Source organism: Nipponia nippon, unplaced genomic scaffold, assembly GCF_047370975.1.
Source record: "Nipponia nippon isolate SJK-2023a ecotype South Korea unplaced genomic scaffold, ASM4737097v1 scaffold_2, whole genome shotgun sequence".
NCBI classification, from domain to species: domain Eukaryota; kingdom Metazoa; phylum Chordata; class Aves; order Pelecaniformes; family Threskiornithidae; genus Nipponia; species Nipponia nippon.
The window spans coordinates 810,571-831,250 of NW_028262336.1; the positions used below are offsets into that span (position 1 = coordinate 810,571).

Consider the following 20,680-nt stretch of genomic DNA (forward strand, 5'->3'; position numbering starts at 1 on the left):
TCCTAGCAGAGCAAGGGAAAAGGAACTCAGAAGCGGCTGGGATGGGAGCCTGGCACAGCCCGTGTGCCATGCTGCTGCACCGCCAGCAGCGGGTCCTTCAGCTGCCGAGTGCCACTGGAGGGGGCGAAGTCCATTCTCAAGAAGTTCCTCTCAAAGTGAAACCCACAACAGGTATTTTCCAAGGAAAGGAAGAATGACTCAGCAAGGCTACAACAGCACAGGGAATACGAGTGCTCTGGGGCTCTTTGGTCCACAGCCTCGCTGCTAGGAATCTCACGTGGCTGTCCAGCCACATGGGAGGAGTTCTCTCCAAAGAGAAGACAGACTTCAGATAAGAGAGGACGCCAGGGAAATGAGCTGCTCCCAGATAGACACGTTAAGGAAGAGTGGGTCACAGACACAGCCCAAATGAGATGGTTCTGATAGGGGAGAAGGTGGCAGAGAAGTCCCTGAGCGTTACTGCCAACTACTGGTCACATACTTATGAAAACCAGAGCCCACATGGCGCTACCTTGTATTACTTCTCACCTACTCTGGCCTTCTCCACAACATCTGCTAGCTGCATCCATGTAGCTGGATCCTTAATACAAACATGCTTGTCAAGAACGCTTTAAAAGAGCACTCAGCCCTCGCAGAGTCTGAGATGAACTGCCAGTTATGACTAAGTCCTCTCGATTGAGAGCCTGGAGCAGCAAAGGAGAGGGCTGTCCTTGGGATGGAAAAGCCCCAACATCTCTCACTGTGCAAAACAGAGACTAGAAGTCTCTGGCAGGAATTAACTGCAAGAGGAGGTAGGGAGCAGAAAAGAGGTTTACTCTTCCTCACCTCTCTTAAAATTCTCATTCCCCGGGTGTTTCATAACTACTGTGCAACTGCCAAGATGGAAGGAAAAAAGATCACTACATCTAATAAAAGGGCGAAGTGGAACAGAGAAGGGAAGCAAGGGAGTCTTAAGAAAAGAGGTGGAAGAAGATATTGTAAAGCCCAGCTCTGAAGATATTGTAAAGCCCAGCTCTACCTTCCAAGACTGGGGTAGATGAAAGAGACTGTCTCACCTTCCAAGCCTCCAAAAAAATGACTGTCCTCTTGCTCACAAGGGTTAACTCCCAAGAGGGCTTCCTGAGGAAACTGCGGGGGTGTTGGCGGGAGGGGGGGGAGAAACTTTCTGCGTTTGTGTTTAAACTTGTTATCTGCAACGCTTGTGTTTAAGGCAAACACGAGGCAGAATTCTCTTGGATCACTGGATATGCCGAGGCGTTTGTGCTTCAACTGGGAGGGGGTGGAGAGGGAGCGGGGGAACATACCTGGGCTCAGTTCACTGAGCCACCAAGGGTTGGATGGGGTGCAATCCTGGCCCTCGTCCCCCCAGACCCACCTGCCCTCCCCAGACACCCCAGTCCCTCCGGGCGGGCTGTGGTGTCCCTGGGGCCCCACGGGTGCTGGCCAGGCCCTGTTCCCTGCCCCTTAGAGAGGTCCCTCTCTGCCTGCCCGCCCAAGCCCAACCCTCCAGGCAGAGGGACCAGCAGGTCCCACGCTTACCTTCTTTCCCAGGCACCTCGGGAGGAAGGAGAGCCCAGAAGAGAAGGAGCCGGAGGGAGAGCTTGATCCCGCTGCTCCAGGTCCTCAGCTCCATGCTGGCTGTAGAGGGGGGCTGGCTCCCAGCCCCTGCCTGCTCTCCCAGCTCAGGCCTCCGAGCCTGGGCTCCTGCTCGCGGTGCATGAACCTCTCCCGCAGCCTCCTGACTGGAGCGCACACATTGCACAACCTCCCTGCCTGGCCCACAGTTATGATGAAAGATCAAGGCAAGTGGGTGGAGAAGCCTTACTGCTTTTACCTGTTTTAAAGGGGCTGGTCACAGACTTCCCATCTGGCAGGCAAATAAACCCACCTTAAAGGCAGCCACCTTTTTCCTGGGAGCCTCCCTCCACCTTTGCTCCAGTCCCCGTAAGAGGCTCCCCATTGCCACCTCCTGGGGAGGCCTCGCCACCGTCCCCGCTCTTGCACCGCCGCCGCCGCCGGCCCCGGGCGGCTCTGCGGGGGCTGCCCTGAGGGGGCTGCCCCGGGGCGCTCGGCGGGGCGGCCTGCCCAGGCCCGGTCCGCGCCTCTGCCCCGGCCCCCCCAGGCGCACTTGTAACCCGGCTTTCTTCTAGAGACGAAAACAGCCCAGGCGCTGCCTTCGAGACTGCTCGGTCCGCTTCTCCCCGTGATAATGCGGCTAAAACCACGGAGCCACCCTTGCAGCAGGTATTTGGGAACTCCATCTGTACGCTGCGGCAGCGGGCCATTTTGTTCTCCAAGCTGTGACAGCATGCCACAGAGCGATAGCCATGCCACTTTATCTGGCGGAATTACTGGTTTTTCTTTTAGTAACCTCCTCAGCGTCAATGGAAGGTGCCTGCTTTTCGATAAAAAAATCCTGGGAGAGGAACCGAGCCAGAAGGATTCTCTCTCTGTGTAGGAAGACCTCATGGAGCTTTTAGCTTCCTTCCTGAGGGACACAAATATGAAAGAACTTGCTTTTTTTGTCTGTCTTCTGCCATTCATCAAGAATGTTACTCCCACCCAAACACAGCTGTTACACCCCTCCCCATAAAATACAGGTGGCATTATTCTTCCACTTGCTGTAAGGCTGCATTCCTCCTGCTCTCTTACTCCTGCTCCCCAAGGAAGGCTAAAGAAAGGACTTTGTCAGGTTGCCTAGAGAAGCTGGGGGATCTCCACCCTTGGAGATATTCCAGACGTGCCAGGACACAGCCGTGAGCAACTTATCTACCTCTGGAGTCAGCCCTGCTGTGAGCAGGGGTCGGGACTACGGACCTCCTGAGGTCCCTTGCATCTAAATCTTTTGGTGAGTTCTGTGATTATCTAGCCATACATCTTGGAAAACCAAAATCTATCCCAAGAAGTTTGAACACAGGCAAGAGAAATTTGAGAACAAAAAGTTAAAATACTAAGCTTTAAATTTTATGTAGCACTGAAGTAAAACATCAGTACAAATAATTCAAATGTTAGTGTCATTCAGAGTTGTTATATCTTAAATTTATTCCAGTTTCATCCTGTTTAAAGTGCTCTTTCTCAGTGTACAGTGCTAAGTCTCAAATTTTTATGCCCACCCTTCCCCCGCATTTGAATGACTTCCATTGCAGCACCAATATAAGGTTTCCTTGTCTACACCCCATACCTTGAGTTTGCAGCAGTGGAATGTAGCCATTTCGGTCTTCATTTGTACAATTCTGTGCCTTCTTCAGTCTGTGATGTAGCAGTGGGGCAGATGGACCCGTGGCTAAGTTCTCCCTTGTGGCAGGACAACATAGGCGAGGCCTACATAGACATGAAATGGGAAAGAACCATTTGCAACTGGACGGTGAGGCTCTAGGGCAGCTCAGGAGCTCATATCCTTCCTAAGGCAAAAAAAAAAAAAAAAAAAAATCAGTGTTGCAGCCTTACATTCAGTTCCTCAGGGCTACCTGAGTTTGCATCTGTAGAATCTCAGAAGCGCTCTGGGGTGAAGAACCTGGGGATGCTCTATTTCATTAGTGTGCAGATACTCAGGACGTTTGATCTAAGATTTGATCCAAATCTAATGATTTTGAATAGGCAGGCACAGATTTATTAGGGCTTATCAGAGAAGATGACCTAAAGACTATTTACTTTCTTTTTCTCCCCCTTGTTAGTGTTGGCTGATGGGGGTCAGAAATTGGGGTATTCCAGATGACGGTGGTCAGAAATCTTATGTACCGCTTCGTTATTTTGTAGATCAGAGTTCGCCTACTGTAGCTCCCAGTCAGAATGTGTACAGTTGTAGTCAGACAAAATACGATCTAATGTTACAGCAAGATCAAGATCTGCAGCAAATCTATAAACAAGTGGAAGCATAAAAAAGTAGAAACCCCAAATGCCTGGAACTTTACTGATATTTGTAAAAGCTCTGCTGCATTGCTTTGCCATGTGTCCTCTGCACCGAAATGCAGATCCAAACGGAAAAAGAGGGAATCTACACAGAGGCTGTACCCAGTACAGTGGAGTACTACACGTGAATTATTCATACGACTCTGCTGAGTGTTTCATTGACAGGATCCTTGTGCATCACAAGGTTGGATTTTGTCTTTTTAAATTATTGGACAAAACTAATTCTCTGAGTATCTAGTGCAAAAAAAAAAATAAATCTGAAATAACTTAATTTCAAAAAATGTTCATCTTTAAAATCATATTCTATGATTATATGATTTACACCTCCACAACCTTTTCACTGTCATGGCTTCCCAGTGAGCTTCCCATCTCTGGCGTGCTTTTTGATGGTAAGAAGATAACTGCAACTTTTAAACTCACTCTCAGCATGTCTTTGGGTTGAATCTCATCCCGTGTTTCCAGTCTCTCTGAATATTTCTGAATCGCAGGGCATATTTTTTCCTTCCATTTCCCAGTATCCTGTTTCATGTATTGCTGAGATTAGGTATCTAGCTGAAAAAATATCACTACACAACACACCTGGGCTTTCTTCCTACAGATATGTGGGCTTGTGGTGAGGGAAGTGAGGAGGAATGGTATGCACCGGGTCTTGTCTTGATGTACTGTTGGGACAGTCAAAGGGCTGAGTTGGGACGTGCTTCTTTTGAACTGCAGTTCAGACGGAACTCTTTCATATGTTTCTTATAAATTGTTTGCTGTGTTTGCTGCTCCTCACATTTTAGAAAGAGCTATGAGTTTCACCATTGCGCTGTTAAATGTCCTTCTAGATGATGAATGAAACTGAACCTAGAAACAATCTCTGGAGTTCCCCATTTGCTATTACTTCATAAACTATCAAAGCATCCCTTTGGCATTGATAACTTGAACCTGTTCACCTTGAACTGGCTTTCAGTAAGATGTTACAGTAACACAGATGTATAGGGCTCACAGGGGCCCCAATCACATTCTGCAACAAGCCCAACTTCAGTCTAAAGGAGGAACTTGCCCTTGTTCTGTGGCCTCTGATTCACTCCTTTTATCCACTATCTCTACAACTCTAAGAAAAATTTATGACAGCTCTGTAGAGCATAGGGGACACTGTTTTGATGTTTCATTCCCATAGAGAATTCGTGCTTTCTCTCTCTTATTCTCACCTCCATGACCACGGTTTAATATTCTAGTGTTTTCTTTTGTATCTTGGAAAGTTTTCTGGCTCTACTCCACCAGCAATTATCTTAGAATATTTCAAACTGACTTCAGACAGTCTTTCTGCAGAAAATAGACTCCTACCATCTAGTGGTTTAAGCTGTTAAATTAGTTTTGTACATGGACTTTCTTCATTCAGAAACTCAGACTTTATTTTAAACAGACATTATAAACTCCTACAAAGGAGCACAAGTGGCTCCTCTTGATCACAAAGTGGTCACCCCTAGCTGAGGAACTTGGGGACTTGACTGCACAAGCAGTCAAGCTCATTATCTTTCTCCCCTGAGAAGAATACCAAGGGCAAGGGAACGAATGAAGCTGATAGAGACAGGGTGTAGATCCGGGTTTTCATTTTTATTGCTCATCTCAGTAGAAGCAGGGGACACTCCCTCACTCTTCCTCACATATCCAGAGAGGAACACCCTTGAAGATGTACAGGATTTGCCTGAACAAGGCCCTGAGCAACCTGACGCAGCTTTGGTGTTAACTCTGCTGTGAGTAAGTATTTGGGCTAAAGACCTCCAGTAGTCCCTTCCCACCTTAATTTTTTTCTGATTCTATTCATCGCTGGTAGATGAACAATCGTGTCTTCTTGCCACCAGGAATGTAGACAGCTCCTTACTTGGTCTCCAATCAAAATGGGAGGGTAGCTTCCCGTATGTATTCTCCACCTAATGGAGATAGGAAGGACTAAACGTGGATTAGAAGTCCAGTATCCCTGCATAAAACTCCACTTACTTGTTCATCAACAACGTACTCATAGATGTTTCTCTATCTACTGATGCCCTGGCTGGATATCTAATTAGGCACAGAAGCATATTTCCACTGTTGGCTGAACTGCAGGCTTTCTGGCTTTTTGTCTCTTGATAAGCTATCCTGCGCATGGTCTGCCCAAGTTATTGGGCTTGCAAAACAGGAGTAAATTAAATTAGTGTACGGTCCTGAAAATGAGGAGGAGGACCTTTCTTTTTCCCAGAAATTACTTGAGAAAATTCTCTTGCCTTCATATCCCAGTTCTGCTCGCCCTGGTGGTCCAGGGGATGTGGTGCCCGAGAGGCACCGGCTGCCCGAGGGTGCTGTGGCAGGAGCAGAGAGCAGCCCACCCCCACCCATCAGGACCACGCGTAGTTTAAGGGTGATGCAATCCGTTTTGTCTGGTGATGGCTGGGATTTTGTTTCTTTCCAAGTCAACGCTTTTGGTCAACAGTGAAGCCGTGAGAGACTGAGGGACCTATTGCAAAAAGAAAAAAAATCTATGCAAAATAGGGCTTCCCTTATGTTAAGCTGTGACATTTTGGATAGGCAAGTGGAAAGTGATGCAAATCCAGCCATAATATAATCTGATTCATGTTCCCATTCATAAAACTGCCCTAAGTGGTACAAATCTGGGTCACAAGAGTTAGTTACTTTCTAATAGATATTATAGCACATTATATACTTATAAATCCAACGAGTGTAGTTCTACACTTACCACTCCAAGACCACATGCTTCCTGGGCACATTTGAAGATATTTATTTATCTTGGTGGCATTAAGCTTTCACTTTTTTATGACTTCTATTACTGACCTCAGGGAAAAAAAAGACGGGGAAAAAAAAAAAGCAGAATTCAATTTCTGCTTGAGCATTACTAACACGACAGCATATGCACAATAAACACAACCTTTGACCCAGAGAAATTTGATTTCTAGTAGAGATGCTCGTGACTTCTTCAACTAAGCTGTAGAAAAATAGGATTATAATGTTTTCAGCAATTGAATCACAGCTCAAAATACAGCAATAGTAGTCTCTGCATGACAAGTACATACCTCTCTGTAATTTGTTCATGTTTTCTAGCTGTTCTTTCATACTCTTGGATTAATTATGCTTAAGTGTGAAAATACCTCACCGACATTGAAAAAAATCAGTAGCATGAATAACATGCAGTAAGCAGACGTTTCACTAGTCACTTTGATAGTGTGATTCTACACTGACAGTGTACTCACTGAACGTGTGAGTTAATCAATCTTTTATTTTTTGGGGTTCCTAATAGAAATTTTAAAGCTTTTATGTCTGCTTCAAATCTGCAGTTATTTTTATGGTCCTCTTCTTGACAAATTAGGGTTGCTTCCACAATCTAAACACAATAAGCTTGCCCTTATTTCTTGCTGTTGTAGGATAATCTTGGTGTTGTAGTGTTGCTGTCCTATGCAGAAATGAAATAGTTGCCACTGGCCACAGCGTTAACAACCTGTGTTCATCCTGAGTGGTTTTAGTGTTGACATCAAGAGAAGATATTTGAAACGGACACCTTGCTGCCTTGTAGGTGGAAAGAGGGCGTTGATTGTGGTAACATCTTCCCAACTCACTGTCAAGTGTATTCCCAGTTCAGCTTCCCACTTGATTTTTGAAACTTGAACTCTTAATTAAATCAAAACATGAGAACTAAAATGAATGTTGAGAGCAACTGTAGACCAAAACCACAATAAAACATGACACAGGTTTTAGGAGGCCTGATTTTCAGCAGTGACTAGGCTAGAGGCCATATGCTGCTGAGCCATCTGGTCTTCCCTCAGCTTTACATACCAATTTGTAGAACCAGACGGTCTTATATCTTTACATACCAATTTGTAAAACCAGACTGTCTCATATCTTTGCATTTATGCAGGTAAAGCCAAGGGTACACACTGGGTGGGTATCGACCTTCCCATTCTCACTTCCTGGACCTGTCTAGAAGATAACTGAGCACGGCAGGATCTTTAGCGCCAAGAGCTTTAGGTTAGGGATACAATGCCGGAATTATTAATAGCACCTTCAGTCAGCTTTTTGATGTGGAGATGATTGCAGAGCAAAGTGAAACTGACTCTGAAATCAACCAGCTAGCATGGAGCTTCACCTCATTCCTCAACTCTACTTTGGTCTCCTGATTATTTCTTGTCCTACATTCCTGGTTGCTTCCTGAGGCAGTCCATTAAAGGGGACTTAAGGCCTGCACAACAACCCAGCTGGAAAATAAAAAGCTTTTAGAGTCTAGAATTTTTTGATTCTGGAGGGGAAGGGCAGAATATTTAAGCATATTTGTTCCCCGTTAGCCTGTTTATAGGGGTGTGGACTTTATTTTTTTGTATCATATAGGATCCTATCTGATTTTATATAGTGGGTAAGTAATTTCATATAATGGCACAAAACAATCTCAGGAGGGACTCATCTCCCTTCTTCTGTAAATATCTATAAATATCTGCAAGAGAAACTCCTATAGCATTCTAGTTTTTATCATAGTAAAGTCAATATGGCTATTGCCCTTGGCATGCTGAATAATAAACACATGGAAAACGGAGGCCTTTTCTCAATAAAGGAAATCACCGCCTTGGGCAGCTTTTCACCCTCATGATATTAAAGCCCACTTACTAGGTTTAATACTGTCCACACATCCATTTTCACTGGCTACAGCTCCATTGTTGTAAATAGCTGTATTAATTTCACCCTGATGCTTTCCTTCTGCTTCAGATCAAAGGACAAAAGAAGCTATTTGGGTAAATATAGGATTATCTGCAGGTTTTCTAAGCTTTTCAAGAATCCAAAAGGAGGGAGGCTGGTGGACTCACTTTCCGTGTAAGCCAAAATGGATAGGCTGTGATAACATGCCTTTGTGAAAGGGAGTTGAATACACTGAAAATTCTTCCATGTTCTTAAAATTTGGACTTCTGTCAGAATTTTCACCAGCCGATAACAGAAACACATCCCCATAGTAGACTTTTTGTATTTAGACTCCTAGAAAAGTATGGGAATATTTTTAATGCAAGTGCATTTCATTCTTTTAGGAGATGGATTTTTTATAGGAACAATTTTTAGGAAACGTCTTACCTGGATTGACAGCAAAACATGACAGTAAAAAAGAAAAAAAAAAAAAAAAAGGAGCTTTCACTGGTACCTGGAGCTTTCTCTACACTGAAAAGGAGATGTCACTGGTACCCTACCGGTGTCAGTGGTACTGGTAGGTAGCACTCAAGATACCTCCTTGAAATACCTCCTTAAGTTGAGGTACCTCTTTGAGTGGTATGTACCATTCAAGGTACTGGACCTTGAGTACACTGAATGTTACTCAACATCCTCCAAACCCTCTTCATTTTTGAGCATGTGGACAGCACTGGTGAGATCTTACAGGCCTTACAGGTTGAGCTCTTAGAGGTTGAGCTCTGGTGCTCAACCACTGATGAGATCTGTGTTCTCATACAGTGCCATGCTCAGGGCAGCCTTGACAAAATTAATTGCAAGGATGAATACTCTGTTTACATGGCTGTGTAGACTATGAAGGGAGTCTTAGAGATGTCTTAGCTGGTTTCATTGGAAAACCTCATGACACCTGTGTTTGCCAGATCTCAGACCTCTGCAAATTTGGAGATGTAGGCATTATCCTTCCAAGAAAGGACAGGACCATTTGTGGAACGCAGGTCCCCAACCTTACTCATGTGCTGGGGGACCTTGAGACCCTATCCAGCCCAGACAGTTATGATGCCCATGGAAAGATCTTTGCCCTGTCTGTCTTTGGTTGGAGGTGGAGTATGCAGTTGTCTAACTCCACACTGCCTGGCTGGATCCTGCTGTTCCATATGAAGTTCTGAAAAGGACTTAGAAATTCTCGTATTTTTTCTGTGCTCGTGCCCTACATCAGGGATGTTGCTGTCTTCACTTGGGCATTCTCCAGCTCTCAACATAGAGCATACTGGGTCAACAGGACTGAAACAGCCACTTGTAAAGGGAAGTGGTGGAAAAGGGACTTCAGGCAGCTCCTGGCAGTTGAAAGATAACATTTAAAAAGAAGTGGTTCTGACATCTCGTATACATTGTTGCTGCTCTTACCTCATAAGCTTCCCCTTCCTACTCTCATCCCTGAGTCCTCTCTACAGATCTATACAGCAAAGCCCTGCACTCAACACAGCTGGGCATAGGAGAAGGGCCGCGGGCGATGTAAATGGATGTGGGAGTACTGATGGGGGTAGGATGGGGGATAATCTTGGCTCTGGGATATCTCCTCACTCCATTCATCTGCAAGGACATTGGGTGGAGACGGTGTCTTCTCAGGAAGCCTCCATTGCTTGTTGTGCTTCCCACGTGTATTTCAGAACTAAAGACCTGGGAGTCTAGCCTGGTTGCTGTTTCAGTCATGTCATCCCTCCCAAAGGCATCATCTGTATCCTTGCAGTGAGGACAGGTCTGCTGAGGTGCTCCCAGTCAGCAGTTGTTCATGAAGAACATCTCTAGTTCAGGACACAGCCCTGCTATCTTCTCACAGCTAGCAGCAGATGACAGTTATACCTCTGCTATCCCATGCCTACAGCTGCCAGAAGCACATGGGGGCCTCTACCAAGGTTTTGATCAGTATTATAAACCTCAGTGTCTTTCTGTCCCTTAGTTTTATTGCCAGGTATTTGAGCATATCAATACCTCCTAGAAACCTCTGCTGTAGAATCTCAGAAGGGACCTCTGGAAGTCTCTAGTCCAGCCAACTGCTTGCAGCAGGATTAACTTCGAAGCTTGATTTGACTTGACAGGATTTGGAATTGATGCTTCAGTTTTGTCCTGTGCTCGTTACAGTTATTTACTGTCTTTAAATCCTTTAATGGTATATTTGATTCAAAGTGCTTCTCTAATGTAGTTCGAAAGTACTTCTCTATTAGTAAGTAATGTGCTTTTATTGAGACCCTCCCCTTCTCATTTTATGGAAGACCTGGCAGGTGATTAAAATATTCACTACAACTTTGATCATTTTGAATAATGAAGCTAAACCTTTGCTCACAGCAGTAATTAGGTATTCATTGACATGAGAGCCAATATTCTGTGTTAATGTTTTAGCCTGGCTAGACTGTCAACTTGAAGACAGCTTTTAATGTGAATTTTAAATTCCACATTTTTCTTTTGTCAGATGGCTCCAAGTTAACTTCCGTAGTTACAGTGCCAGTTTTTTACATTAGTCAAATCCACTTACCATAATTTTTAATGATTGTAGCCCAGAGAAAGCAAATATCACTCTGCTCTCTCAATCTGCCAAGGGAGAGAGCTGAGGGCAGCTGAGGTGCTGAAATTCCTTTGGATTAGACAGAGAAATAGAAGCAAGCCTTTTAATTTTTTCTCAACAATTTGATATGTAAGAGGTAGGTTCTGAATCACAGGGTCTGTTTGGGGCTTTAAAGAGGCATGGGGGAGGGAAGTACTAAATAAAATAATGAAGTTGCTTCTTTCCCCCCATTCCTGTCCAAAACTGATCTTCCCTAATTTGTCTGAATCATCCTGTTCCACCTACGTGTAGGAAACACACAAAATAACACTGCTTTGCACCTTTCAGACTCTTAGGTCTGCTGCAGTCCAGCATGTGCCATAACTCTTACTGGCTTTGCTAAAGAAATTACACTAACTGTAGCAGTGGTAGTATTAATCTTACAATGATAGATTTCAACACTCCTCAGGCATCCTTATTTATATGATACAGTCTTTCCTGATGAAAGTCATATGATAAGACCAGTATCTTAGTCTTTATGTTGCCATAGGAACAATCCAAACCGAAAGCATCTCCCTATAAAAGGAAAGATGGCTTCCTGCAAAACAGGCATAGGAAAGTCATACTCTTGTCAAATCAATGGCACTTTCATTCTCATTATCTAGAATAATTCAGAGTAAGATGAGTTTACACTAATGATCTTTCCACTTGTGATGGGATGCTGGAGTGCGGCTTTCTGCTAAATTTGGAGAAAACCACATCTTAATTTCCATTTCTTTCTAGGCATGGGCTTTCTTCTTGTAACCTTCCAAAAACCCTCTTTAGATTTTTTGTACTGAAAAACTTACCAGTCTGAATTTTTTTTATTGACTTCCCAGTTTCCAGCTTCTACTTTTATCTTGATAGAAAAATAATGAAACCAATACAGCGGCTTTAAATAATTTTGTGTTGATCTTTTGATTGTGCTGCGATGACCATGAATCTAAGCATGAGGATGTATGTGATCACAGAAGCGAGACCACAAACTGATCAAAGCTCACAAGTCGTTAAAGCATATCCCTTTAGGTAAAGTGTTACATTAGAGACCTTTTTTTTTTTTGCTTTTTTTAGCAGAGATGTCATTTTGTCATAAATGTATTGATGCATGTTGAATTCTGTCTGAATATTTACTGTAGTGAAGTCTATGGAGAATCTGGTCCCAACATGATTATGGGGCTGTTTTCCAACAAGCACACATTTGTTCTACTAAAATTTACCACACACACGTCACAGCTCTGATAGCATGCCGGTTCAGCTGAGCTATTTTCTTCCTCCTCAACATTTTCCTGAGGACCCGTCTGATTTCCTTGTTCCTGAGGCTGTAAATGAGGGGATACAGCAATGGAGTAATATTGGTGTAGACCAGAGACACCATCTTGTCTCGAGCTGGCGAGTAACTGGACTTAGGACGAACGTACATGAAGGTGGCACATCCATAGTGTAGCAAGGTGATGGCCAAGTGTGAAATGCAGGTGGAAAGGGCCTTTCCCCTTCCCACGGAGGAGGTGACATGTAACAAAGCAGCAGCAATGCAAACATACGAGGTCAGGATTAGGAGGAAGGGGAGCAGCAGGAGAAGCACACAAGCAGCCAGCAAGGGCAGCTCGCGGGTGTAACTCTGCGTACAGGCCAGGTGCAGCACAGCAGAGACATCACAGAAGAAGTGGTTGATACGATGCGACTGACAGAAAGGTAAGCGGAAAACAGCCACCGTCAACCCCAGGGCAACGGCAAAGCCTCCCAGACAGCATGCCACAGCCAGCCTGAGGCAGAGCCCCTCACTCATCACAGCTACGTAGTGAAGTGGCTGACAGATGGCAACATAACGGTCATACGACATGGCTACCAGGAGGAAACATTCAGCCCCACCGAGTGCCACAAAAAGGTGCATCTGTGCAACGCAGCCTATGAAAGAAATGGTGCTTCCATCCACTGCTATCAGGCTGAGAAGTGCCTTAGGGACAATGACTAAGGTATAGCAGAGCTCGATGACAGAGAGCTGACAGAGGAAGAAAAGCATGGGAGGACGGGAAGGCTCCATAACCACTGCCATGAAGATCATCGCATTCCCTGCCAACGTGACCAAATGGATAATGAGAAAGATAAAGAAGAGGAGGACCCGCAGACAGAGCAGCTCGGAGAAGCCGAGCAGGAGGAACTCCATGGTTGCAACAGTGCTCTTATTGTCCCTCTCCATGCAGCCTTCACATGGCATCTACAGGGAGAGAAACAGAAGGGAGACAGTTGAATTTGACCTGATGCCTGGCAATCAATTTCACATAGGAAATAACGTTGCAGTACTGTGGAACCAGTGTAGTAAAGCTCATTGTGTGGGGAGGAAGGTGACTTCATTTTAAAACAAAACTGGTTTCACTCAGTCACATTCAATACACTCTCAGACCCATATTCTCACAAGCACCAAGGTTCTTCTGCCCAAATGATCTGCCTAGAATTCTTTGCTATGACACTGATAATAAGGAATGCCAGCTGTTGGGTCTCCATTGCTTCTTCTGACTTGTTCTTAGGTTGGTCACCACGTGCAGGTTTTGAACGTGCATTAGGTACCCTTTAGGAGTTGACACTGTCTCTCGGTCCTGTCCTGCTTTTGAGAGTCATCATTGGGCTCTCCCTCCTGATCTGAGTGTCCTAAGAAGCAGCAGATGGATGTGTTGGGATCTTGATGACCATCAACGCCTAAGTCTTGCAGACATTCTGCCACTGCTCCTTCTGGTGCTTCTGCTCCCAGGCAGACCCATTCGTTTTGTCTTCACACCAATACTGCAGTTCCCTACATCTGTGCCAGAGATGTACAAGGACAACCAGACAGTGAGCTGGAGCTTCTGCTATACAATCTGGCTCCAATGAATGGGAATTTAAGGTGTTCACTGACTGGCTTCTCCCTTCCCCCCAATGGATCTGCCTCAAAGTTCATATGGAAACGGGGTTTCAAATGGAAGGGGTCAGTGATTAGACATGAGGATTCCAAAATTAGAGTTGACATTTTGGCTGCTTACATCTTTATGCCTGGCTCAGCCCTATGGCATCAGAGTTAAAGTAAACAAACTTCCAAACTCAAAACCAAAGCTGTCCATGGCAATGTACTGTGTATAACAATTTTTTAAAGAAAATACAAAGCTAATATCTTGAACTTCAAGAAAATGGGATCTTGCTTGTCACAGGAAGAATGGAAAGCTCCTCGGAATGTGGAGTGATGCAAAGCTGTTTAAGTTGTAAAGATCTAGAAAAGATAAGGATGTAGAGAGAAGTATAATAATAAATTACATATACTCATCACATGTGAACAGTGCTCATTGCTCATGTGCTCATCATGTAATGCAATATTTACTACAAGGAATAATTCCAACCCTTTCTACACTTTACTGTAAACCAGGAATAAAAGCAGAGATTCCTTGAAGACTTCTTCTCACATCAAAAACCCAGCAATATTTAAGTATGAAAGAAGCTGGAAAATTACATGAAATATTCCAGTGCCATCAAGAGCAAATAGAAGGAATGGAAAATTGATGGAAAAAATTATTAGTGGAGACAGAGATTCTCCTGGAAAGAAGACATCTCAAGAAAGCTCCAGAAAGAAATAATCAATAAAGCTGAGGAGGTGAACCTGATAAGCCTACATGCCTTTGCCTTTGTTTTTGCCACTGCCATCTCTGGAACTTGCTACCCCAAGGTTTCCTTGTGATCCAGTATCTCAGCACGATTCAAAACATCTGGAGACTCAGGTGAATAATGAAAACATCCACAATTATATTACCTCAGGTGCAAAACTAGGAATTAAATTTCTGTGCTTCAGAGCATAATCAGCAAAATGACTAAGTTAGGAAGAAACTTTACCGTAAGCTCCAAGACAGGAAAATGGACTGTCAGTAAAGACCAAGAAGGACCTCTTTAGAGAAAGTAGAGGGAGCAGTGAGCCTGCAAAAGCAAGTAACTCAACAAGGACTACTGCTAGACACAGTTCCCAGTGGTTATAAAGCCATGGATAACTCCTACCTCTGCCTTTTGCTGCTCCAGGACCTCCTCGACAGCTATTCTAAACAGTCTGGCTATATAGCTTTCTTGAAACTGTATGCAAGTAGTAGGTCTTCACAGAAAATGGGAGTAATGGGTTGATACATGATCTCAAGACTGCGGGCTCAATCATTGGGGACCAGCTGGGGCTCCCCTCACTCCAAGTACTGAGACTTTAAGAGGATTCTACTAGACACGACAAAGATGAAGAGTGGGGAAGAAACAGGGGGTTTCCTTCCTTGCATTTAGAGTTGATCACTTCAGTGACAACATACCGTCTCTGGGTTAGAAGATAAGGAACTAGAGACTTCGTCCTCTCGATGATGTGCATGGTTCATCTGGGCTGAGATGCTGTTTCTTGCCCAATCTGGGGTCCCTCTGGCTGTGAGTGTCCCTAGAGCCAATGTTTTCTTTCAGCATTTCATAATCATCCTCTCTTCTCTTCTGCAGGACCCGGTTCCTTATATACAATATGACATAGAGGTCTTTCCTCTTCCCTGCTGCCTCTGCCCTCCCTGCATGAATGACAGACAGTTCCATTCCTCCCAAGAATAGCGGGTTTGCAGTTTTTCTGTAAATCAAGCAAGAGGATGTAATTGCACCTTCAGAGGAAGGCAGTGTTGTAACACCCTCCTAGAGGGCTCCTGCTCCTTTCACTGAAGCAGTTGAAAGGAGCTGATTACTCATTGGGCTGGCTTGTACCAGAAATGACAATGATTTAATTAACAGAATGCATTGCTGCTGCTCTTAAATAAAAATAAGTCTGTGGGTCTTTAAGTAAGTTTAAACCAAACTCACACTTAAAGGCAAAGCAAAACAGATATAAAAACTTTAAACCCATGTGTAGGACTGTATGTGGAGTTTTCACCAGTTCAGATAATCCATTATTTCTTACTGACTTAGATGAAATCACTGTTCACCAGTGGATAGGACTGAGATTATTCAGGCCCAATGTATTTTTATTACTATTGTTCCATTCATTCCTGCCCACTTACACTGAAATCATTAAAGAGATCTGTAGGCTTATATAAGTAGAAAAAAGAGGCAAAAAGTCAAGAGTTTTGACTGCTAAAATGGAACTGCTTCCCATTAACCCAGCTTGGCAGAAACATGTAAATTTGGTACCTTAAGATTTTTCCCAGGACATGGTTTAGAGGAAGTCTACCTTTCAAAATATTTTTCTATATTTTATGTATATGGCGTAGTCATTTTGTGACAAAGCTGCTGCGTGTATCAGTGCAGTCTGGGGACTAATTTTATTGGGAGCAGCTCTGCAGAAAGGAACCTGGGCTTCCAGTGGACAGCAAGATGAACATGAGCCAGGAAGAGGCAACGAAGACCAACCACATACTGGGCTGCAATAGCTAGAATGTGGCCAGCAGGTGAAAGGAGGTGATTATTCTGCTTTATCTGGCACACATGAAGCCACATCTGGAACACAGTGTCCACTGTTGCAGTCCCCCGTACGAGAGATGACAACAAGCTCAAGAGGAGCACATGATGTACAAGGAGAGGCTGAGAGAGTTGGGTTTGTTGGGATCTAACTGATGACTTCAGCTAGCTATTGGGGGGCTACAACAGAGCCAGAGTCCTTTCAGAGGGGCACAGTGAAACAGTCACAATATTTGCATCAAAGAAAATTCTGATTTGCCATTAAAAAAAAAAAGCTTCTTCTCACAAGGGCGGTTCAGCACTGGAACAGGTGTCCTGAGAGGCTGGGAGGTCTTCCTCCTTGGAGGTGTTCACATGTTGCCTGATCAAGGCCATGAGCAGCCTGATCTGGCTCTGCAGCTAGCTGTGCTTGGAGCAGGGTGTCGGACTAGAGACCTCCAGAGGTCCCCTCTCATCTAAATCTTTCTTTGAGTCTATGATTCTGTTCGGCCTTCATCAGACGTCCAGTATGGACAGGAAGAGAACCGTGTGCATACCCGAGGAGCTTTGCTGTCACAAACTGAAATACTTGTGGAGATTTGGCTCCTCCAAAGCCACTACCTGGGATTCTAAAGTGCCATAATTTTCAAATCGGGCAGAACTTCAATGCCAAAGTCATATTTAAGTATTTTCACTCTTTTTTAAACCTGTCATGTAACTCTTGGAACTAAAGCTATGACAGTAGGGTCTATCCTCTTTAGTCTCTCAATTCGCTTATTTGACTTTCAACTATTCAAACTTTTTTTTAATTTCAATTTTTTTCCCTGCACTTTTTTTGCTTAAGATGCTGCAAACAATTCAGGGCACAGAATGCCCTTAAAGCATTTACAAAACTGAATTCTGAATCTGGCTGGAATTTCTAGATGCTGTTGTATAATAATGAATAAAACAACAACCCTGAAGCCTCCCTCTGTGGCATGTTGTCTCTGCAGCTGTAACAGGAGTAAAATCAAGAAGCTGGTTATTCTATAATTCCACCTAACAAATTGGGTGGATTACAAGGGGAAGTAAATCTTTACAGTGAAGAGTCTGTTTTAGTCAAATGCTTTGCAGAGTAAGATTGCTCCCTCTAGCAAATTCTGTGAGAATTTCAGAACACCAACTGATTAACTCATGTATAGTTTCTCCTGGTGTTATAAAATAAAATTCAGGGGTTTAGGTGCCGTTTCTCCCTTTAATTTATATTTATTCTCTTCTCTAACTCAAACCGCAGGAAAAAAATCTGCTACCTCAGTAACAATGCGAAAATAATTACAAGGAACTATTTTGACAAGTCTGTTCCAACTCTCTCATCTTCAGATGGTCCTTTGCTGCTGCTGGACTGGAGGTGAACCTAGGTGAGTCAGCACGTACCCAGTAACCAATACCACACAGTCAGCAGTAATATGCACTAATTTTTTTTTACCTTAGTGCCCAGCCTCACACTGAAATAAGTAAGGCAAATTATTGTTTCAGTTTGTGCGTGTGTAGATAAGCTGTCATTTATTAACATGCAACTTACCCCTCCCCACAATGTTTCAACACACGCCTACACATTACCTCCGAAACATGGCTCACAGAACAGGGGCGCGTTAGCTGGAGTGAGGTATGCATCCCAGTGCCAGAACACACAGCAACAAGACAAACCAGGAGCAGGAGAGGATGAGAATATGCATGTCAAAGTGACTCCGTACTTCCTTCTCTAGCCCACACCTTTCAGGTTCCCAGCATTTTCATTGCATCAGCTTGCAGCCAAATTCATAATAGATTAATAAAAGCTGCATGTTAGCATCAGTGTTTGCATGTCTTGAGTCTGCAGCGTGTTAGAGAGATGTATCTTCTTCCTTGCTGCAGAGTTCAGCCCTGCTCTCTTCCCCCGCACTCTGTGTGATTTTTTTTTTTTCAGTACGTGCCTGCAAGGCTTTGGGACTGGCCTGCCTTGGCCCGAATTTGTATAAAGAGTTTCTTGGAATCCAACTATGGTTAATGAATCACATCATATCAGTTTCTATCAGCATTTGCAACATACTTCAGAGGATGCTCCCTTCGGTCTTCAGAGAAAAAGGACCAGCGCTGGGCTTGCCTATCCACACCCGTGAATTGCCAGCCTGCTCCAAAAAGGCAAGAGAAATAATAAAGCTGCGCGGGAAGCATTACTGGGAAGCTCAGTGTAATCTGGAGCAATATGGACAAAAATGGAAACAGCTGAGACACATCCCAGGGAGCCTGGAGGAGAGGGATGGCCAGTCCCAGCGACAGCGGAGGGAATGGCGCACTCAGCCTAGACAGCCCTACGGCTCTGACATGACAGAGAGATGCAAAACTTTTCAGCAGGCCGAAAATAATGTTCAAGCAACATGAAGTAACTAGCCAGTGGTAAAAGAGAATAAAGAGAATAAGAAAGATTGCAGATGTTCTTTACATGCAAAAGCACGCTGATATTGATCCTCTGGGGGTATCATACTGTTGTAGAAAGCAAAGATTTCGGCTTTAGCAGCTTCACTGATGTTCTGCTGCAGGTATGTTTACAAGCAGAAGCTACTTTGTTATTCAGAAATATGATGGTGACTTATCTGATTAGAGAAATTAAGGCAGTAGATTGCTTGAATTGTATTTGGTGATTAATGAAATGTAAGATTCACTCTAATGAAAATGTAACAATGGCAACGTGAAAATAAATGTTAATATCATTTGAGAAAGTGCCTTGTGACTCCAGTAAGGCTGATTATGATAGAGATGTAGCTGGAAATAGGCCAGGAGCTGGAAATGGCAGCAAGTGGAAAGAGACTTTTTAACAGGTACTGGATCCCCATTCTCTGGTGAACAGGAGTCAAGAAATGCTGCCTCCCACAAAGGTAAGGCACTGACACAATTGTGCATAGCCTTTAGGAGAAGCAGCATTTCCTTATTCAGGTAATGTTCACAGCTTTCTGGGAACCGGGAACTGAAACTGGCCGAGGTGGTAATAGCAGGATGACTGGCATCAGTTTGCCTCAGTGAGAAAAAGCATCACCCTGCTCTCGTTGAGTTTCTGTTGTTTGGCTTGATAAACACTGGCTGGGAACTCACTCTGGCAAAGATGTGAACCATAAACCAACCAAAACAGAGTTTCGTGAAAAAGAGTAGGCAGCCTGGCAGCTGACTTCTCCTCATGGTTTGTTAAAGGTGGGGCGTTTCTTTCACCTCATTGTACTTACTCATACTGTAACCCAGCCAAAGGCATTGTCTTGCATCTCTGCGAAGAAAATGGTTGCATATATCGGTTAATACCATCAAAAACATGCAAGTTTTTCCTAGTTGGAAAAAAATGAAGTTACTGAAAGAAAACTGGTTTAGAACTAGAGAAAGAACAAATCTAAAAGGGGAAGTCGTGAAAGAGAGAATGAAAAGATTTAGACTGAAAACAGCAAGTGAAAATGAAAAAGACATACAAAACTGAAAATTAAGCTACAGGCCCTGGTAAAGATTAACTTGAACTCCTGTAGACAAGAAAGAAGGTGAAGGTAGTAAGGAAGGTTGACATCCTGAAGACAGATCTAAGTTGGCTGATCTGATTGAGAACTTGCTTCATGATTATTCTGGGATTTCAGCTTTCCTGGGCATCTGGTCGTTTCTGTGAAGTAATCAGTACAGATGTCCTCAGCCTTTCACAGCCCTTAGGGGCAGCACTCTTCACTAATTCTGAAAAACTTGAGGTGCCTGTTAGCTGCCCTTTTCAACTCTTCATCTCGCCATGTGACAGCCTGTCACATTAGGTCTCACATTGTGACCACTCCACCTCATCTACAACATCAGTCAAGTTCTCAACAAGATAATCCCATGAGACTAAAATGGCAGGACTTGATGACACAAAATGACATGGCCTCATATTGCTGTAGGGCAAGAGAGCAAGCATGACATAGTCACATATCAGCAACTAAAAACACCCAAGAGTGAAAAAATGCCAGTGCAATTACAAGGACCTTAGAAATATTGGGATGGGGAAGAGGAAGGTGGAGCTGGACCACTGTGAGACCAAGAAGTGAGAAAGTCCACCCCAGTCATGTGAAAGGAATACATACATGACACCAGGCGATG

General features: G+C 44.0%; 2 protein-coding genes and 1 long non-coding RNA gene across 4 annotated transcripts in view; 1 reads left to right on the forward strand and 2 right to left on the reverse strand.

Moving 5' to 3' along the window:
• The window catches only part of EPHA1 (EPH receptor A1), a 35,786-nt gene extending 33,896 nt beyond the window's left edge, over nucleotides 1–1,890 (reverse strand). For both annotated transcript variants that reach the window (XM_087755998.1, XM_009461555.2), the window contains exon 1: nucleotides 1,540–1,890. In XM_087755998.1, the coding sequence (XP_087612124.1) occupies nucleotides 1,540–1,633 (94 nt within the window). In that variant the 5' untranslated portion in view covers nucleotides 1,634–1,890. The remainder of the gene's footprint in view (nucleotides 1–1,539) is intronic.
• Nucleotides 1,891–2,031: 141 nt separating this feature from the next.
• Nucleotides 2,032–18,964, forward strand: LOC148055600 (uncharacterized). Its single transcript, XR_015704455.1, has 3 exons — nucleotides 2,032–2,244; nucleotides 17,838–17,961; nucleotides 18,510–18,964. It is a non-coding gene; the product is annotated as an uncharacterized LOC148055600 (long non-coding RNA).
• On the reverse strand, nucleotides 12,378–13,379 carry LOC104009822 (olfactory receptor 10AC1). Its single transcript, XM_009461854.2, has one exon. The coding sequence runs from the start codon at nucleotides 13,377–13,379 to the stop codon at nucleotides 12,378–12,380; it is 1,002 nt and encodes a 333-aa protein (XP_009460129.2).
• Nucleotides 18,965–20,680: the final 1,716 nt, after the last annotated feature.